Raw genomic sequence first — 17,832 nt, forward strand, 5'->3', positions numbered from 1 at the left:
TCAGGTAGGCAATCTCAGCATTCTTGGGGGAAGGGGAACCACGAAGTTTGTGGGGAACAGGAACACTATGGCAGATTATCAGCCTTCCTTTTAGGGCAAGGCCAAGCCTTCCAGTGTTGTAGGACAGGGCAGCAATCTTGCCTCAAGCAGTGGATTCTAGGGCAGCCTTGAAATTCAGTAGATTTGTCACTTTACCACTACAGGGGAAGATGCCAGTTATATCTTCTGCCACTGGGCCCAAGTTGTCTTGGACCATCCAGTGGGGGCTGTTGGGCTGCTGATTTGAGAGAAGGCACACGGCTCTTGAACTATCATACAAAACAAGTTTATTGCATTTCATGCAGCTTTATTTTACACATGCATTGACTGAGACTTCATACAGTTAACCAATAACCCATATCTGCATCCAAACCGAAAGTATTTCAAAAAAATAGTTCAAGGCCAATGTTAAAGCCTATGGGGCAGCTTTCCCCAACGTGATTCCCCACCCCCAATGCCCTATCAGCCCCAGCCAGTTGTAGTCCAGAACATCTGGAGGGTGCCACACATTGGGGAAAGCTGCCTTCAAAAACAGGCTTAATACAGAACTGCTGGGACTGGTTTACTCCCCCTCCCTGCCCCCTCCCTCAGAAGCTGAAGTTAACAATACTTAGATCTGGGACATTAAAAAAAGGAGAAACCTTTCACACACATACACCCACACACAGGCTCGCACACTTCCTGACTGAAATATGAAGATGGGGATATGTCCAGCTTATGCAGCCAACGCAGGGTTGTTGCAGGATGAAAGTCCTGGAAGATGAAGTTTACTGGACAGGGAAGTGGGAGGGACAAGGAAAAGATGCTGCACCAATGAAGAAACAGGGAAACAGATACACTGCTTTTGACTGAGCCCTATAAAAATTCATCAGTTATATATACAAAGCAGAATTGCTGAGCAATGTAGAATTTGCCATTTTCTTTTAAAAAAAGAAAAGAAAAAGAAAAATATTGCAACATTGTCAGTTTGTGGGGTTTCCTTGTCTGCCACCAGATTGAAGCAGTTCATAGAATACAACGTAGATTGCTGCCCTTGGCAGGTTTATATCAAATGCAGATATATATTGGGGAAGGGATGGAGGAGAAGAGCTGACGAGGGCCTCTGGTTGGCAGTACAGCAATCAAGATGGTGTATCTTCCATAACATCCCACAGCCCTCTGGCTGAACCAACTCAGTCTCCTGTAACTTGTGGGGCCTGTCCATCTGTTGTCTGATTGGTGGACTGGATGAACATGGGCTGGGTGATGTCCTGGCCGGCAGGCATGGTCACTTGCTGGATCTGGTAGAGCTGTTGGAAGAGAACAAGCAAAGAGACCCACTGAGATTCCCTCTTCAATGGATACATTCAAATACAGAATCGCAGCATCTTGGAACAACCGTTACATAGGCAAAAGTGAGACCCACTATGCCAGGTCAAGCAGTTTAATAAACACACTGCCAATGCAGCGTACCCCACACCATGGTCATGTATGATACTCAAGGAGTCCCTACTTCAATGAAAGTGAAGAATTAACACAGCCACTTACATCCCTAACAACATCATTGCTCATCCCAAAGGCCCAGCTAGTCCAGCATCCTGTTCTCACAGTGGCCATCTAGTTGCCCATTATGGGGAACTTGCCAGAAGGACCCGACCGCAACAGCCCTCTTCCCACTTGTGATTCTCAGCAATTGGTACTGAGAAATATTGCCTCTACAGTTTCCCTTTCTCCTACTGTAAGTTTGAAATAATCAAATGGAGACACAGACTTAACTTTGCAGAAGCCATGAACTTCCCAAGCTTTTCATTTTTTTAATGAAAATAAGAGGCAGGAAGATGGCCAGATAGGAGCTAGAGAAGACTCACCTCCTTCTGAACTACATCAAGGTGTTCTAATGTCAGAGCCCCCCTGGATCAGCCCAATGACCCATCTAGTCTAGTATTCTGTTCTCAGTGGACAACAATATGCTTATAAGAAGCCCACAAGCAGGACCTGAGCACATCAGCATACTTCCCACTTCTGATACCAAGCAACTAGCATTCAGAGGCATACTGCCTCCAACTGTGGAGGGAGAACATAGTAGCATCATGGCTAGTAGCCACTGATAGCCTTGTCTGATCCTCTTTTAATCCAACTCAATGGCTGTCACCATGGGTTCGGAAGCTCATACCTGTCCGTCTGTAAACTGGCTGAATTGCTGCTGTCCCTGCTGAACCTCCGTCTGTGCAATCTACAAAATAGATGATTGATTTATTGACATTTGCAGCCCCACCATGTAAAAACAAAAAAGGAGGTCAGAGCCCACTTGCCTTAACTGCACCCCCACACAGAGAGACCATTTTAATTTTAAAGACATGCTTGCCCCACCAGGCGGCTCTTCTCTTCGGCTGGTATCAGAGCCCTTTGGTTCACAAATCTACCTCCTTGCCCCCATTTCACAGAACAAGGCAAAAAGAAAGGATTAGAATTATTCTATGGAAGTATCTTCAACGTACAAAAACACAGCAATTTGCAAAACAAATTTTCTTCATCAGAGAGATTAGAGAGAATAAAACCACATACGCCTAGAGGAAGGGTGAGGACAAAAGGATGATTGAGGCTGCTTTGTTATGCATGCTAGATTTTCAGATTATTTTGCTCATGTGAATTATTTGACCAAAAAATGCCATGGTGCCTATTGAGATTGGATGGATGGATGGATGTATTTCACAGGAGGAAGTGGTAGAGACACCTGGGGGGTGGAAGTGATATTGAAAACCTCAAGACAAGCCTTTGATATAGGCCAGGCATAGGCAAACTCGGCCCTGCAGATGTTTTGGGACTACAACTCCCATGATACCTAGTTAACAGGGCCAGTGGCCAGGGATGATGGGAACTGTAGTCACAAAACATCTGTAGGGCCAAGTTTGCCTATGCCTGCTATAGGCCATTCACACAGCCAGCTGAGAGAAGGAAACTGCATGCATGGAGTAGGAGAGGAAAGGCATATGTTTTTTAAAAAACTGAGTGTGTTGCTAGGCTGTACCTAAAGATGCATCCCAGACCTGAAAGAGCAGGAATACTGTTTACTGTAAAAGTAAAGGATGCTTTTAACGAATGTATTAACAGTGACTAAAAATGGTTCTTGCAAAGTACTGGAAATCAGATATGGTGACTGAACAGAAATAATGGCTGTGTTAAATCTGGCAGGTGGCCAAAACAGAAAAGCTGACCTATACAAGAAAGGTGGGAGTGGGAAGAAAAGGGAAGGAATAGCATTTAGCTGAATTTGCCAAACACTAAAGGAGGCCTGTGCCAAACAACAGCCAGGTATTTGTATTCCAGCATGTGTTCCAGGACAGGTTGTATCTTTTGTATCTTGTAGTTTTCTCTGATGCATGACAGGTATTTCCTGAAAGTGCACGTTAAATGCAATTTGTTTTCTGGGAGTTGTCTTTTGATGGAAATTCTGGAGATCAAGCCTCGGGACCTTGCTTGAAAAATGAAGGGGTGGGGTAGGATGGAGTAGGTCCAAAACAGGTTTCCGTACTTTTTAAAATGGAAAAAGGCAGGCAGCAGAAAAAAGACCAAGGAAACTACTGCCACTCCCTTGCCTGAGTGACCAAGTTCAGGAAAAGCCACTTCTTTTCTACAGACTAGGTACATTTTAACAGCTATTAACAAGCCACTGGACCTCAGTTTATACCTGTTGTGTGTTGGCTGCAAGTGTCTGGATTTGGCCCTGGACCACCTGGGCACCAGAAACGGGCTGAGTTAAGCGGATATACTGCAGCTGACCGGCGTTGAGATGTACCTAGAAACAGTAGGAGATGGCACATAGTTGGTAACCTAAAACATGCAGGCTTTACACCCTTGTTTCCGAAAGAGAGAGAGATACTACACAGGGAGGGTTAAATAAAGCTAGGGCTGAAACGTGACCACATGTCCCCCTTTTACATTATCCCCCCCGACAGCAAAACAATAGGAGCATGAAAGGAATCAGGCAGAAATATAGGTATCCACATGTTGCTCTTCAGTGAAGGGGAACATGCAACCTAGCATTTCTCATTGAGCTATAAGCTACCATGTTATGTTCTGAATTATTACTATTACCTATGTCAGTAATTGTTTACAAAAAAGTCTCAAAGCAACTTAACAATAAAAAATACAAAAACATAAAGATAAATTAAGAGCCTTTAAAAAAAAAATCAACGTACAACACTATAAGGAGGGTAATTCTTACCCTACTACCCTAAAAGATGAGCACCTCAGTATAGGCTACTTGACTACCAAAGGTCTGGGCAAATGGAAATATTAGCCTTGCATCTACAAACTGACTGTCATAGGGCCAGTTGTGTTTTTCCGGGGACAGCATTCCAAATAGTCAACTTTCTGTCCTTTAACATTAGACACTTGTGTACTATATGCATGGAACCCCCCCTTTTTTTTAGGAGCAGGTGGGAGAAGATCTTCAGACAGAGAAAGTGTTTTAATACCTGTCACTGATGCCCAAACTATTTGGAGCAGAAACTATGAAGCTTGCAGTTTGCCCCCTTGCCGATTTCTCCATGATGAAATATTTTTCTCTAAAGGTCATCACCCTGTTACAGGCAAAGTGTAGCCCCCTGTAGCAGATATACTCTATGTGAGCACAGGCATCTCTATGCATTTGTCTTTCAGCAACGAAATTTGCCTTCAGGGGAAAACCCTGTTTGCCACGAAAGGCCCCTAGTTAGATTTTAACCATAAGAGCTAACTCTGAAATGGACAAGGCAGATTTTCAGGGGTTTAACTATTATACTACTGCTCACAACCAGAAAGCTTTTGTCACAGAGTTAAAGTTAAATCCCATTGCCTCAAGCTGTTTTGAGGTGCACCTGCAAAACCTTTTCCTAAGGTGGGCTGGGTATAGTTTGCAAACACTTTGCAGCACACACACAGACTCTACATAACACTTGAACAGTTTATTATTTAAAAGCATTCATATATCTTTTCATGTTGTTTTAAGGACTGCAACCCATCCTGGTTGTACAAAGCAGACAAATGAAGATTTCAGCGCTGAATGCAGCTTTGGTAACAAAAGTTGCAAGACAATGTGATCTTTGACTTAAGAGCACTGAATATATATAGTGGTACCTCCGGAGGTCCGTACTTAACCTGAAACTGTTCTTAACCTGAAGCACCACTTTAGCTAATGGGGCCTCCCGCTGCCGCGCCACTGGAGCACGATTTCTGTTCTCATCCTGAAGCAAAGTTCTTAACCTGAAGCACTATTTCTGGGTTAGCGGAGTCTGTAACCTGAAGCGTATGTAACCCGAGGTACCACTGTATTGTCAAAGTGTGCTGTGCAGAACATACAAATGACAGCCAATCCTAGCCATAGGGCTTGTAGCCTATGCGACAATGAACAAGATGTGTGCAAAATGGATGTGTGGATATGTGTGAGAGACAAGGAGTTGGCTTGGTGGAAAGAAGGGAAGGCTGTCAGAGGCATAAGGCATGCTCAAAAATTTAATGAATTCAGGTCCCCCCCCCCCCAAAAAAAAATACTTTCAGAGCCTCACAACCCTCTGGCAGCCAAGCACACAATATACTCTCACTTATCTACATGAATGTATGCAATTAGCTGCTGTATATAAGGATCTGTTGACTGAGATATGATGCCAACAGTGGCATCAGAAGAGCACGACCATGGCTCATCCAAGTCTTCCTCTTTAACCCATTCCACCAAGTGAAAGAAGCAGGAAGGGAATGAGCTCACTGGAGCCAGGAGCTCCCACCTGTACCTCACCCATCTCTGTATCTTTCATGGTAAGCACAACTGCTCTGGTGGCAAAAAGTCTCTGGCTCTGCCTGCTGGAGGATCCTCTCTCGCTCCCTGAAACTCTGGACCCTTCCTCCCAGTATTATGCACAGTTTTAGAGCCACTGGCGTAAGTCAGCAAGAGAGAAAGAAATGGAGACAGAAGAAATTTAGAAGAGGAGCATGAAATTTAGAAGAGGAGCAAGAAAAAGGAGGACATTTAGGCATAAGGTAGACTGCTGTGCAATGAATGGAAGGACCTTGAAGCTCACACAGAAGAGAAACAGTATGGATTTGAGAGTCAAGTGTCCAGAAAGCACTCCAATATGTGCTGGTAGCAAGGATGACACCCCACCCCCCGCCACCGCCGAATGCTCCCACACATCAAAGAATGCTGTGCAAATGAAAAGCTATCATGTCAGGGTGTCAGGCTCTATCCTAATCTTTCTGATTAGTTGGCTTTTACAGAAAATTGTGGTTTATGACAAAAGAGTTATAATTATTTCAGCGATTATTTGCAACATGCAAACACTTAGCTGGATTACAGAAGTGTTCAGACTTGAGAGCACTGTACCACATATGCTTTTTCTGAACTTCTGAAATGATGGCAGGAAGGAGGGGTACAGATGGTTTGCGAGTGTGTGTGGGTTGGTGGGTATTTGAAAGTGCAGCACAGCAGAAGGCAGAAGTGGGAGAAACACACAGAAGGGAGCTACTGAGTTCTTTATTGTAGCACAATGTTCTTTAACCTTGGGGCCTCAGATTTTGTTGGACTACAACTCCCATAATCTCTGAGCAATGGCTAAATTGGCTGAGGAGCTGCAGTCCAACAGCTTCTGGAAACCCAAAGTTGAAGACTGAAGCCCACTCAAAGCAGTGAAGGGTGCTGAGCAGACAGAAGTAAACACAAGTCCCTAACACAGTGCCATTTCTGCCTTCTGAGTTGTCTTAAAAGCAGGATATCATCGTCAACAACAACAGCCTTCAGAGAGAAGACCCTCTTGAGAACAAGGGTCACAAGAGGACAGCCTGAGTACAAAGAATAAGATTAGTCGGATGCCTCCTTACCGGTATTTGCTGAATTTCTCCAGTATTGGTGATGATCTGCTGCATGACCTGCATGGTCTGCCCAGTCCCACTCTGTGCTGGCTGAGCCTGCCCCTGTGGCTGAGCCTGGACAATCTGAACCTGCTGCCCTTCTCCGACCTGCATAGTCACAGGGGTGGTCTGAAAGAACAGAGCACAAGAGAAGCATCCTGAGCCTTGAGGTATCCCAAATATGCCTGAAGCCTGGCTGGTTCCCTACAACAGCCAGACTGAAAAGAAAGAGAAAAAAACCCCACAGAGCCTCAACTTTTTCCAAGCAATGACCCAATCTGCCAGAATTTCTCTGCTGACTACCTTCAAGGAAATTCAATGGATAAGATTCTGATTTACACATTTTGTGGTAAAAACAATCCAAAAGCAGAAGTGACTAGTACCTCCACTCCCAGAGGAAAGTGAAAGTCGGTTAGAATCAGGACACATCTATGCAGCTCAGTTGCTTTCTACCTGAAAAAAGACTGCATTTTTAGGTGTTGCTATTGTTAAAACTATTATTGGTCCAAAACCCCATGTCAACATACTTCAAGACATCTGCCAGTCCATAATCTAAGGTGCCCAACTTAAGCTTCTCCACTAGTCTTAGTACTTCCAAAGAACTGTCCATCCAGCAGCCAAAGGATCTTGCCACGTTTCTGGGTCTCATCAGAGTGCTGGCATTTTCCACTAGGAAGTGGAATGGGCTGCGGTATTATCTACGACATTTGTGGTTTCTGCTGCTGTCAGAGCTAGGGAAATTCAGGCCCAGGGACTAAATATGGTCCTCCAGACCAGGACTTTTTTCAAGCAGAAACTCATTGGAACTCAGTTCCAGCACCTCTCAGGTGGGCGCCACTGCCATTTGAAGAAAACGAGAGGTGTTCATGGTGAGTTCTGGCACCTCTTTTTCTAGAAAAATAGCACTGCTCCAGACCTTTCCATCTGGCCCTCATAACTCTCCCTTTGTTACGCCCATTTGCTGACCACATCTTTTGTTAGCTGTGCTGTGTCCTCCTTGGGCACTTTCACCTGCCTGGAATTTATCACTTAACTGTGATAATGCCTCTTGCTTGCCTGTATGGAGGATGGAAAGGGGTGCGTGTGGTGAAGCCGATTTCGCATGGCCAGAACGTACCAAGGTAAGTCACACACGTGGCACTCTTCAGCCCACCTCTAACGCAGAGCACAAGCCCTCAGGAATGCCATTTACCAACCTGCCCTTGCTGAGGCTGTGCTATGATGATCTGCCCTGGCTGGATGGTCGTGGTGGACGTGGTCGTCTGCTGCCCTTGCTGCTGCCCCTGCACCTGGACAGCTGCAGGCTGCTGAGCAAGTGTGAAGTAGTACTGGACAGGCTCTGCCGGGGTCACAGCCTGGCGCACCTCCTCCTGTGCCAAAGGAAAAAAAGGGGATGAAAAAGCAGTTCATCAGTTGAAGTCCTCTTTGTGATATCCAGTACAGCAGCCTGTGCAGTGCTTCGGAATGGGATGTTCAGATCCTAAGTAATGTGCAGCAAGTCTATGCCTACTGACCTGAAAATGATGGGCTTCAATGGACTCAGTCTCTCCACTGTCAGAAACCTTATGGTGTGCGTCCCCCAATATTTTTATGGATTTTATTTTATTGATTTTTTGTTACATGCAAAAACATGACACCAAAACAAACCAACCAACCCAGATACCTTATGTTTGATTGGTTTTGTGCATCTATCAGCCACTTTGCTCAGCATTCAGTCCTGCTTTCTGCCCAAGCACATTGTAATTTTAATTATTTAAAGGAAGCCACAAGAGGTTAATGTGTGCTGCATACATGGGACATCCCTCAAGGGTTTGGTCTTAGCAGAAAGTAGGCCAAAAACATCTGGGGGGCCGAGTTTCAGGAAGCCTGTCCTAGAAGGTCACTACAAGCAGTGGAGAAAATGGCAGTCCTCTAGCTGAAAATCTAGGGTGCAACAGCCAGTAGAATGGTGACCTGGAAACAGGAACACCAGGGTTCAAATCGTTGCTCATCTATGAAGTTCATTGGGCAAATCTTGCCTTGCCATCTCTCCATCTAATCTACCTAGGTATGGGTGAAATGGGACAACCTCTCATATGCCACTCTGAGCTTCCTGAAGCAAGGGTGGGGTGCTAAATGAACTCCAGAAGGAGAAAAATCACTCCCATTCTGAATTCTCCAAGGTGGATTTGGAGAGCAGAAATACCTCCTTGATCATAACCACTGCAGGCTGGATGAAAACTTCTCTGTAACTCAAATGTCTGAGTGTATATGGTGTAGGTGGGTGGGTTGCCCTTTCCGGAAGCATGTGGCCGAGAAAATTATTTGTACCATCTGGACTAGTGTTGCCACCCTCTGCAGATATGGTCAGCGTTGGGTAATAAACAGCGTAACCTTTGGGCAGGAAGCTTTCATAGACTGCTTTTGGGCCCCTATCAAAGCTGTGAGTTAATAATAATGAATTATGGTGATAATCTAGGGCTCAAAACCTGGCTCGGGGGTGTGTGTGTGTGTGTGTGTGTGTGTGTGTGTGTGTAAGAACAGCATTCTCTTCCCCACTTTGAATCAGCCTGTAAGAGATGATTTGGAAGTAGAAGACGAAGATATTTGAAGATGAACAATCCATGGCAGAAGGCGTAAACAACCTTCTCCCAGCCACCACAAAGTCACAGCTGAGAGTGTAGGATGTTTACACATGCTGCTGCATGGGAAATTCTGGTTCTATGTAGAGCACATGCCACAAACTGCTTGCAAATCAGTTTCTTTTGACTTCCTTTCTATCCTTGAAGGTCGAGAAAGAAACAGGGTATGGACACTTGTCACCTTTCAATTGCCAACTTGAGCGGCAGTTCTGCAAAGCTGTTACACAACTACCTTCTGGTTCAATGGCAGCGCACCAAACATCCAGTTCCTAGTACACAGACATGCATATGAAGCTGAAAAGTCTGTAAGTTAGTTACAAGATCCCAAAGTATGTTGAAATCCCTTTTTGGGAGCGTTGGTTGCATCTGAGGGTTAGAAGTCATTCATTACTTTTTTGTTCAGCCACAGTTGGCTTCAATGTGCTCTCCCGCCTCCCCAAAACGGAGTAAATTATCTCCATGTAGGAAAAAGGAAGGTGTGAAGATGTCCTCACCTTCCAGTGTTCAAAACTGTAGATCCTGTGGGTTATTCTGGCTAACTTTACATCTTATGCTTATCAGACACAAACAGGTTACACAAAGCAATTATCCTCATACATCATGGGGGGGGGGGAATAGTTCAAGTACAATTTTCATTGTTTCTGAAACATTTTTGAATGCACAGTGATTGGATTTTAATGACTTGCGCTCCTGAACCGCAGTCACAGTCATCCAGCTCTCCCACCAGTAGTCTTGTAGATTAGTGGAGGCCAAGAGACAAGACCACCAAGAATGGCTGGAATGGATTCCATCAACATAATGTAAGGATCTCTTGTGTAAACTTATTGGTCTGTCCCACTCTGTAGATCCACGGTTGATTGCTTTAAGGGGAGGAAAAATCTCTTTACAACGCAAGTAATGGATAATGCTTTGCCAGAAGAATGCATGCCCCGCTTTTGTCTGAAGGACACACTAGATATCAACCCCAAATAATGCTGTTAAACAAATCTATGGTACAGCCATATTTGGAATACTGTGTACAATTCTGGTCACCTCATCTCAAGGGTAAAGTTGAATGGGATTAAAAAAAAGAAAAACAAGAATGATCAAAGGGCCAGAGCAACTCCGAGTATGAGGGAAAGTAACAGTATTGGGCCTTTTTTTAATTTAGAGAAAAGGCGAGTAAGAGGTGACATGATAGAAGTTTATAAAATTATGCATGGCATGGGGAAGGTGGATCAAGAAAAGCTCTTTCCCCTCTCATATGATACTAGGACCTGTCGACATCCAATGAAGCTGAATGTTGGAAGATTCAGGACCTACAAAAGAAAGCACTTCTTCATGCAGCACATGGTTTAACTACGGAATTCAATTAAACTATGTCCTCATGTTCTTAAAGAGCAAGTGTCAGAACCATTCCTGTTTTCCCTGCTGTGCCATATAGCACTAGAGGGCTGAGGAGCAGGGCTGGCGGTCAGTCCCAAAACTAGGCAAGTTTTAGCTATACAGCAAGAGTTGGGGGCTGAAGGGTGAAAAAGCTAAAGATCCATTTTCTTTTCCTACAGCAACCCTGTATAGTAAAGGGAGGGGAGTCTTTTTTATAACCCAAGTGTAAACATCTCCCTAACCCTAATCCCTCCTCCTCCACCTCCTCCTCCAGGATCATGACTATAAACTGCTAAGATCTTGAGCAGGTCAATTACCTCTTCTTCCCACACACCTAGTTTATTCTCCCTCCCCTTCTAATGACACCAGCTTTTATTACATGGTGAAAGCTCTTGTGAGGCTGTTTTGGTTGTGTTTTTTATAAAACGAAACAAAAAATCTTTTAATTTGCAAACTTATGTACCAAGAGAGCTCACCAAATACGTACAAACTACTATCTTACTTCTAGGTGGTCCTGGTTTGCTTTCAAACCAATGACAAACACGAGGTGGTTAAGTGCCTAGTAGATAGGCTGAAAACAAGCATCTCCCAGCAGGATGTGGCCCAACTCAAACTGGGGTAGATGTAAAGCCATTTCTGCTTGGAACACTGCAAAATATTAACTAGGAATGCAAGCTATTAAGATGCTGAGGGTGACTTCATTCTAGACAAAATCTCCTTTGGAATCTGAAGTGTTGCAATCCTTGAATCGCAATAGGGAGAAAGAGCTGCAGCTTTCCCCACACTTGGCCTCCTGAGGCACCTAACGTACTCTACGTTTGCAGTGAAGGCTCAGCTGAAACAAAGTCTGCTTTGGGATTCACCTGGGAAAGACAGAAAGTAGAAAAATCTTCAGAGTGTTGCAGCCCAACCAGCTAGAACCAGGGCTGCTGATTAAGCTAGCGTTTGTCTGATGCTCAGCAGCTTCCTTGGAATCTCTCTGCAGCTAAGCAAGCTCACCCTCCCACCACACCTGCTTTCTTTATGGATAGAAAACCAAGGGCTGTCCTGCAATCTGGCAGCTGGCTGAGTGGAAGCGAGGCCTTTGGTCCAGACTGCCTGTCCGGCATTTCCAGTTGTGTTTCCAACATGCACATTCTCCCCGGCACACTGAGATATTGGAATTGAATTTGGTATGTGCTGTGGACCACAAGTTCCAGGGTTCAGAAGTGACTGCCAATTCTTACGTACCCAAAATTACACAGTCACAAAGCAAGAGGGAAGGTATCAGTAGGGTACCTTGTGGTTTGCATAAGAACAAAAAATCTTTTGGAAAAAGAATTACCAAAACAGCCCAATGAGAACATCTGGAAATGGTGCCCCTGCTGGAGTTATCAATTGTGCTGGAGATAATATCCATCATATTCTGAAGTGCGGGTGGGGGGGGGGATTTTAAAATCACAGAAAGCAGGTGATAGTTCCAGTATTACTGTATGTTTATTCTATAGCAGCTTTCAAAATTCCAGACATATACATGCTGTACTAGCAGTAATGGAATTTAGAAACAGGCACTCCCTGTGGTTGTCAGATAACAGAAGCAGAGGCTGCTGTATTGATGAGAGATTGAATTTCAAAGACAGCAGACCGTCCTTACAGCAATCCTGGAGAGTCAGCTTCCTCAGAGCTGAGGAATCAAGGCTATCTTAAGCTTCCAAGTAAAAGCTCTTAGATAATCTTGGAGCTCCCCAGTGACAGCCTTGCCCAAATAGGAAGCTTTCCCTTCTGCAGTGACTAAAGGCAGATTCTCACACACTCCATATCAAGCCCGTTTGTGTGCCTGCAACCAAGAAGTACCAGATTCAATGGACCACATTCTCTTAGATTGTCCTTTACATAGCAGACCTCGCCAACTGATGCTGAGTAAAATGTTGGATTTCCAGCCCACAACTACGAGAAGAAATCAAATGAGGCAGATCAGGACAAAGATACCACTGCTCTAGTAGCTTCCTTTTTAGCCACAATTTTACCCGAAAGGGTTCCCAATGAACCATCCCCTTGGGAAACAGACTGGGTGTAGCAGAACATCTAAGTACACACGACAACAGTGTGACCCTATAACCCTTGACAGCTTCACCCTTGTCCTTTTAATTATCCCAGTGATTTGAAATGTTTTATATTGCGATGTATTTTATATTGTGAGGTATTTGATTTGATTTGGAAGCAGCTGGCCCCAGAATCTCCCTGGATCCAAGGTGTTTAACAGAAAGGAACAGCATTTTGCATCCCTGAAGGAGAAAGCTAAATTGTGATTTGTTGCATTCCTGCAAGGGGAAATTAGCAACTGCCATCTATTAACTCCACTTGAACTGCACATTAACATTCCCACACAGTAAATAAGCTTGCAGAAGACCATCAGCTTGATGTTCTCCAGATGTTTGGACTCCAACTCCCATCAGTCCCAGTTAACACAGCCAGTGGTCAAGGATGATGGGAGTTGCAGCCCAGCAACCAATTCCCCACTCCTGAATAAAGGGATGTTGACAACATTGCTATTAAGAATACTTAAAGGTCTCTGGTTCATGTAACCCAGCCTAATTATGTGTAGCTTCATTTACTTCACCCTTTCCTTTCCTCCACTCCTGCTGCCTCCTGAACTGTCAAAATTTAGTTTATCATTTCTGCGGAGCCAGGGACCTGTCTTTTTTGCTCATGAAACTGCAAATGTCCCATGTACAATGATGGCTACATTACTGCAAACTTCTCTCTGAAGGTCTTCCAAAGACATTGTCTCTGCTATAAGACAGGCACAATAAGGCACCGCCTTCAGCATTTTTCAGGAACAGTGGAATACAAAAACAGTGGGATACAAAAATACAAAACGCTCTTAGTATTCAATTAAGTAAAATTATATAGCAACATCTGTACAGAAATGCAAGTCTGTTTATGAGTAAAGAAAGATGGTAACATAGTTGTAGGCGTTAGAGAATGAATACACACACACACACACACACCATAAATATATATGGTTTAATGTAAAGCTGTGACCGAAGTGTTGATCCTTAACCTACTCTAACACTGCAGTTGCCTCCAACCCCCAATGTCACCTCACAGCGACTCTTCAATACAAACCCGTTATATGTTTCAGGAGAACTGCAGCAGCCTGCCGCTGTAAACATCCGACTGAAAGCCCCTTCAAGCACCATACAGCTTCCAGTCAAGGATGTTTACAGGAGCAACAACTGCCGAGAAAGATTCGGGATGTGACATTCCTGGGGTGGCTCAATCCTTGTGGCAGGGAGGACATGGGCCCTCAATGTGGCCTGGGCTGGTGCTCTGTACGGCGTCTTGGAGGAACTGGAGTCTTCTGGAAGACGGTGGTTCTTCTAAATTAGGAAGTCCATGTTTGAACTATTTGACCAGCACACTTACAAGGTGTTTTGACCAGTCGGATGTCAGCACCTTAATGAAAGTTCCAGATGGCTGTGAGGAGAGTGTCATAAACCTGTATGTATCCAGTCTCTAAGCACCTGGCATAAACTGAGGGCATTGTGCACAGGTTATTGCTTATGTAATGGGAGCCTGCTGTGCAGCTAATCAAGTGCCCAATTGTGCATCTGTGGAAGGGTGCATGTGTGTGTGCTCAGCACTTCAAATCAACACTCATGCTGCTTTTCACAATTTCTAAAAGATTCAATTATCCTTCTCAAAAGGCGCCAGCAATACCATTTGTCACTCCAACAAGACAGAAAAGGTAAGGGTTTTGAGAATAAGCCTCATTTAATATAGGCTGGTAGTATAACTATACCCAGTTTAAATATATATGCAAAAAGTAGAGTGTTGAAGTTGAGTGAATAGCTCTTTCCCACACCCACTAAAGAAGATGTGAACTCTGGCGGCCATGCAGGTCAGCTGAACTTTGTTCATATATAACAGTCTAAAATCCGGTTCTGTATGACATCCACTGTCTGGATCTTGTGTCTTACCCATTCATTCAAGTCACTATCCCTATTTCTTCCCCCAACCCTTTGTGCATCACCTCCAGGTATCTGCCTGTCCCAAAGGCATGTTCCAAGGGCAATGTTTCAGGTGTACCCAGTACTTTGTGCCTGGTCTTCCAGAGCCTCTGTCTGACCATGGAGCTTGAAGTTGCTTCCACTGCGCCATTCGGATCCCCAGACCAAGCTCACCTACAGAGTGCCAATTGTCCCAAATCTCCCCAACCTGAGGATGCTACATCAGCACTGATTGCAAGATGGTCTGATGGGCTCTAAATGGTAGATAACGGAGGCTGGAGAATTTTGAGGGTGGTAAATGCTGCTCATGCAAGACCTCAGCTGTCTAATATACAATGCTCTTGTTGTTTAAAACTGATTTTCTTTATGCAGTTGTATCAATTGTTTTTATATCTGTAATTGTTTTATATAGGTTATATTGTAAATCACTTCAGGTGCTGCATAGGAAGAAATTCAAAAATGAAATAAAATCACCATCATCTCATCAACATCACAAGAGATTTGAATATGTGCCCTGATGTTTTTTTTTTGGGGGGGGGGGGCAAACAGCTAGTTAAGAATCAATGCAATGTTTCCAGACTAGTTACATCTTGATCCTAGGCAAGCACTTTTGTCTGTTGTATGGTGATCCTGGGGGAAGGAATCAGCACAGGCAAAAAATACTAGCAAACCACCCCCCCCGCCCCGCTCTGCCCAAATCTTTAGAGACCACAAACAAAAACAGAGCACAGACTGGTTCACTCTCACCTGGCGCTTGGGAGGTTTAAGTTCATCCCTCGGAACAATGTCAATGAGAAAGTCAAACTGATCAAACTTAGTGATGGCCATGGCAATGTCGTTTCTCTGCAACAAGGAGAAGGTGGTGGTTACATTAAGCTTTGCCCACCTGTACACTGCTGGAATCGACCGGGCTCAGATTAACAAGCAATAGCACCTCATAGATGTTAGAGTAGCCTTTTTCAATCTTGGGTCCCCAGATGTTGTTGGACTACAACTCCCATGAATCCTAACAAGCCGGACAAGTGGTCAGTGAAGATTAGAGTTGTACTTCAACAACATCTTGGGATCCAAGGTTGAGAAAGGCTGCATTAGAGATACTTGGCAATGAAGAAGCGAATCCTTAGCAGTGGGAAGCTATCAGAAGATCTGGAAGGAAAGGTTATTCTCAAACTTCTGAGCCTTGTGGAAAGTCAATCAATAAGGGATATCCTGAATGTTGCTAGTTTACTCAACCCAAGGACACATGCACTGCTTATTTAATATTATGTGGATGTGATTCAAAATTTAAATTTAGAATAGATTTATTATTTGTACCCTGCCCTTCTGGCTGGGTTTCCCCAGCCACTCTGGGCGGCTTCCATAGAAACCAAAAAACACTAAAATATCACACATTAAAAACTTCCCTGAACAGGGCTGCCTTAAGATGTCTTCTGAATATCAGGTAGTTGTTTATCGCTTTGACATCTGATGGGAGGGCGTTCCACAGGGTGGGCGCCACTACCGAGAAGGCCCTCTGCCTGGTTCCCTGTAGCTTTGCTTCTCGCAATGAGGGAACCGCCAGAAGGCCCTCGGTGCTGGACCTCAGCGTCCGGGCAGAAAATCCACCTAAAGATACTCTACATCAGCTGGTTAAGGTCACAAGTCTTGTATGCTTCACACAAAGGAACAACATCATTTAGTACTACCAGCCAACTACTTTTAATGAGTTGTGGGTGGTCCACTTGCCCATAACTGACCCTCAAATTGGGTGGAGAATTCTGGATCCTGAGATCTGATCATGGAACTTTCAGCATCATGTCTATTTTGGTCCTTAGGGCAGCTTGCAAGAAATCCATGATTATTATATTGGATTACTACTAGAATTCAGCCCCATGCGTTTTGCTCAGGAACCTCTAGAAAGGTGAACCACTATTGCAGCCAACCAACTGCAAGCAGAAGCAGAGGAGCACTTCAGAAAGGGGACTTCCCCCCACCCAGAAGTTAGGGATTCTTTTTTGCCTTCAAATTGTTTCCAAGTATCAAACCAGTGTGGCCACCAACGACAAAAGTCTGAGCTGCGCTTCTAAAGGCAATGACATTGGCGAGGTTGAACAGAGCAGCCTTTGCCAACCTGGTGCCCTCCAGATGTTTTGGACTACAACTCCCATCAGTCCCGCCAGCCCTGCTGCTCTAGTAATCTGAAACATTTGGAGGTGAAAGGTGACATGGAGGTTCGACAGAAGTTCTCAGGACACACATGTACTGAACACAGAGGCCAGAACTTCACATTACTAGCCACCTCACATATGCAGACACCTCAGGGCCACTTTCTCCTCGCAACTCTATCCTCACCCATTAGCTCCATGGGGTTCTGACATATATCTTCAAAGGAAACAAAGTGCGGAAGGGTTAAGTTCCTAAATGCTGCTTCTCCATTGCAAACTGCCTCCTCCTCCTCCTGACACCACTCTGCAGCAAAGGTGCTGTAACTTGGTTTTGCATGCCCAAGTCAAATAGCTCCAGTCTACTCTCCATTCCACTCCCCTGCCCCAGCCCCTACTGGAGAAATATTCAGAGAGCAGAAGAGCCATGGCACTTTTAAGGTAGCTGAGAAATAAGTCTTCCATTACCTGTAAGGTCCTGCGCTTGTTGTCCTCTGTGTGTATCCAGGCCCGTAGTGTCAGTTCTGTGATGAATATCTGAGCAGCCTTGGCAAACAGAACAGGCGCCTCTGCACTGATCATCTAATAAGGGAAGGGTGCATTTATTCTGACTATAGAAAAAACATAACTAGATGCTAAAGTCTGTCCCCGCACACCCTTAAGTCTTGCTGCTCAGACTCCAGAAAGAGGACTTCCTCATGTACAGGAAAGAGATGTCAAATCATTTTTGTATTATCATATTTGTATCATGCTCTACTCGAAGTGGCACATGTGAGTTACATGTAAAAGCACCTCATGGCCTCTTCAACCCAA

The 17,832-nt window shown here is 44.5% G+C and overlaps 1 protein-coding gene across 5 annotated transcripts in view; it reads right to left on the reverse strand.

The window, feature by feature from the left end:
• Positions 1–309: 309 nt before the first annotated feature.
• Positions 310–17,832, reverse strand: part of NFYC (nuclear transcription factor Y subunit gamma) — a 53,784-nt gene continuing 36,261 nt past the window's right edge. For 3 of the 5 annotated variants that reach the window (XM_083751870.1, XM_083751871.1, XM_083751867.1), the window contains exons 4-11: positions 17,488–17,601; positions 15,626–15,721; positions 8,097–8,270; positions 6,871–7,029; positions 3,707–3,814; positions 2,192–2,251; positions 563–1,328; positions 310–465 (exon numbers count right to left, since the gene is read on the reverse strand). In XM_083751870.1, the coding sequence (XP_083607996.1) occupies positions 1,212–1,328; positions 2,192–2,251; positions 3,707–3,814; positions 6,871–7,029; positions 8,097–8,270; positions 15,626–15,721; positions 17,488–17,601 (828 nt within the window). In that variant the 3' untranslated portion in view covers positions 310–465; positions 563–1,211. Of the gene's footprint in view, positions 1,329–2,191; positions 2,252–3,706; positions 3,815–6,870; positions 7,030–8,096; positions 8,271–15,625; positions 15,722–17,487; positions 17,602–17,832 lie in introns of all 5 variants that reach the window. The other 2 variants (XM_083751868.1, XM_083751869.1) reach the window with 1 other exon arrangement.

Source organism: Podarcis gaigeae, assembly GCF_964106915.1.
Source record: "Podarcis gaigeae genome assembly, chromosome: 8".
In the NCBI taxonomy this organism is placed as follows: domain Eukaryota; kingdom Metazoa; phylum Chordata; class Lepidosauria; order Squamata; family Lacertidae; genus Podarcis; species Podarcis gaigeae.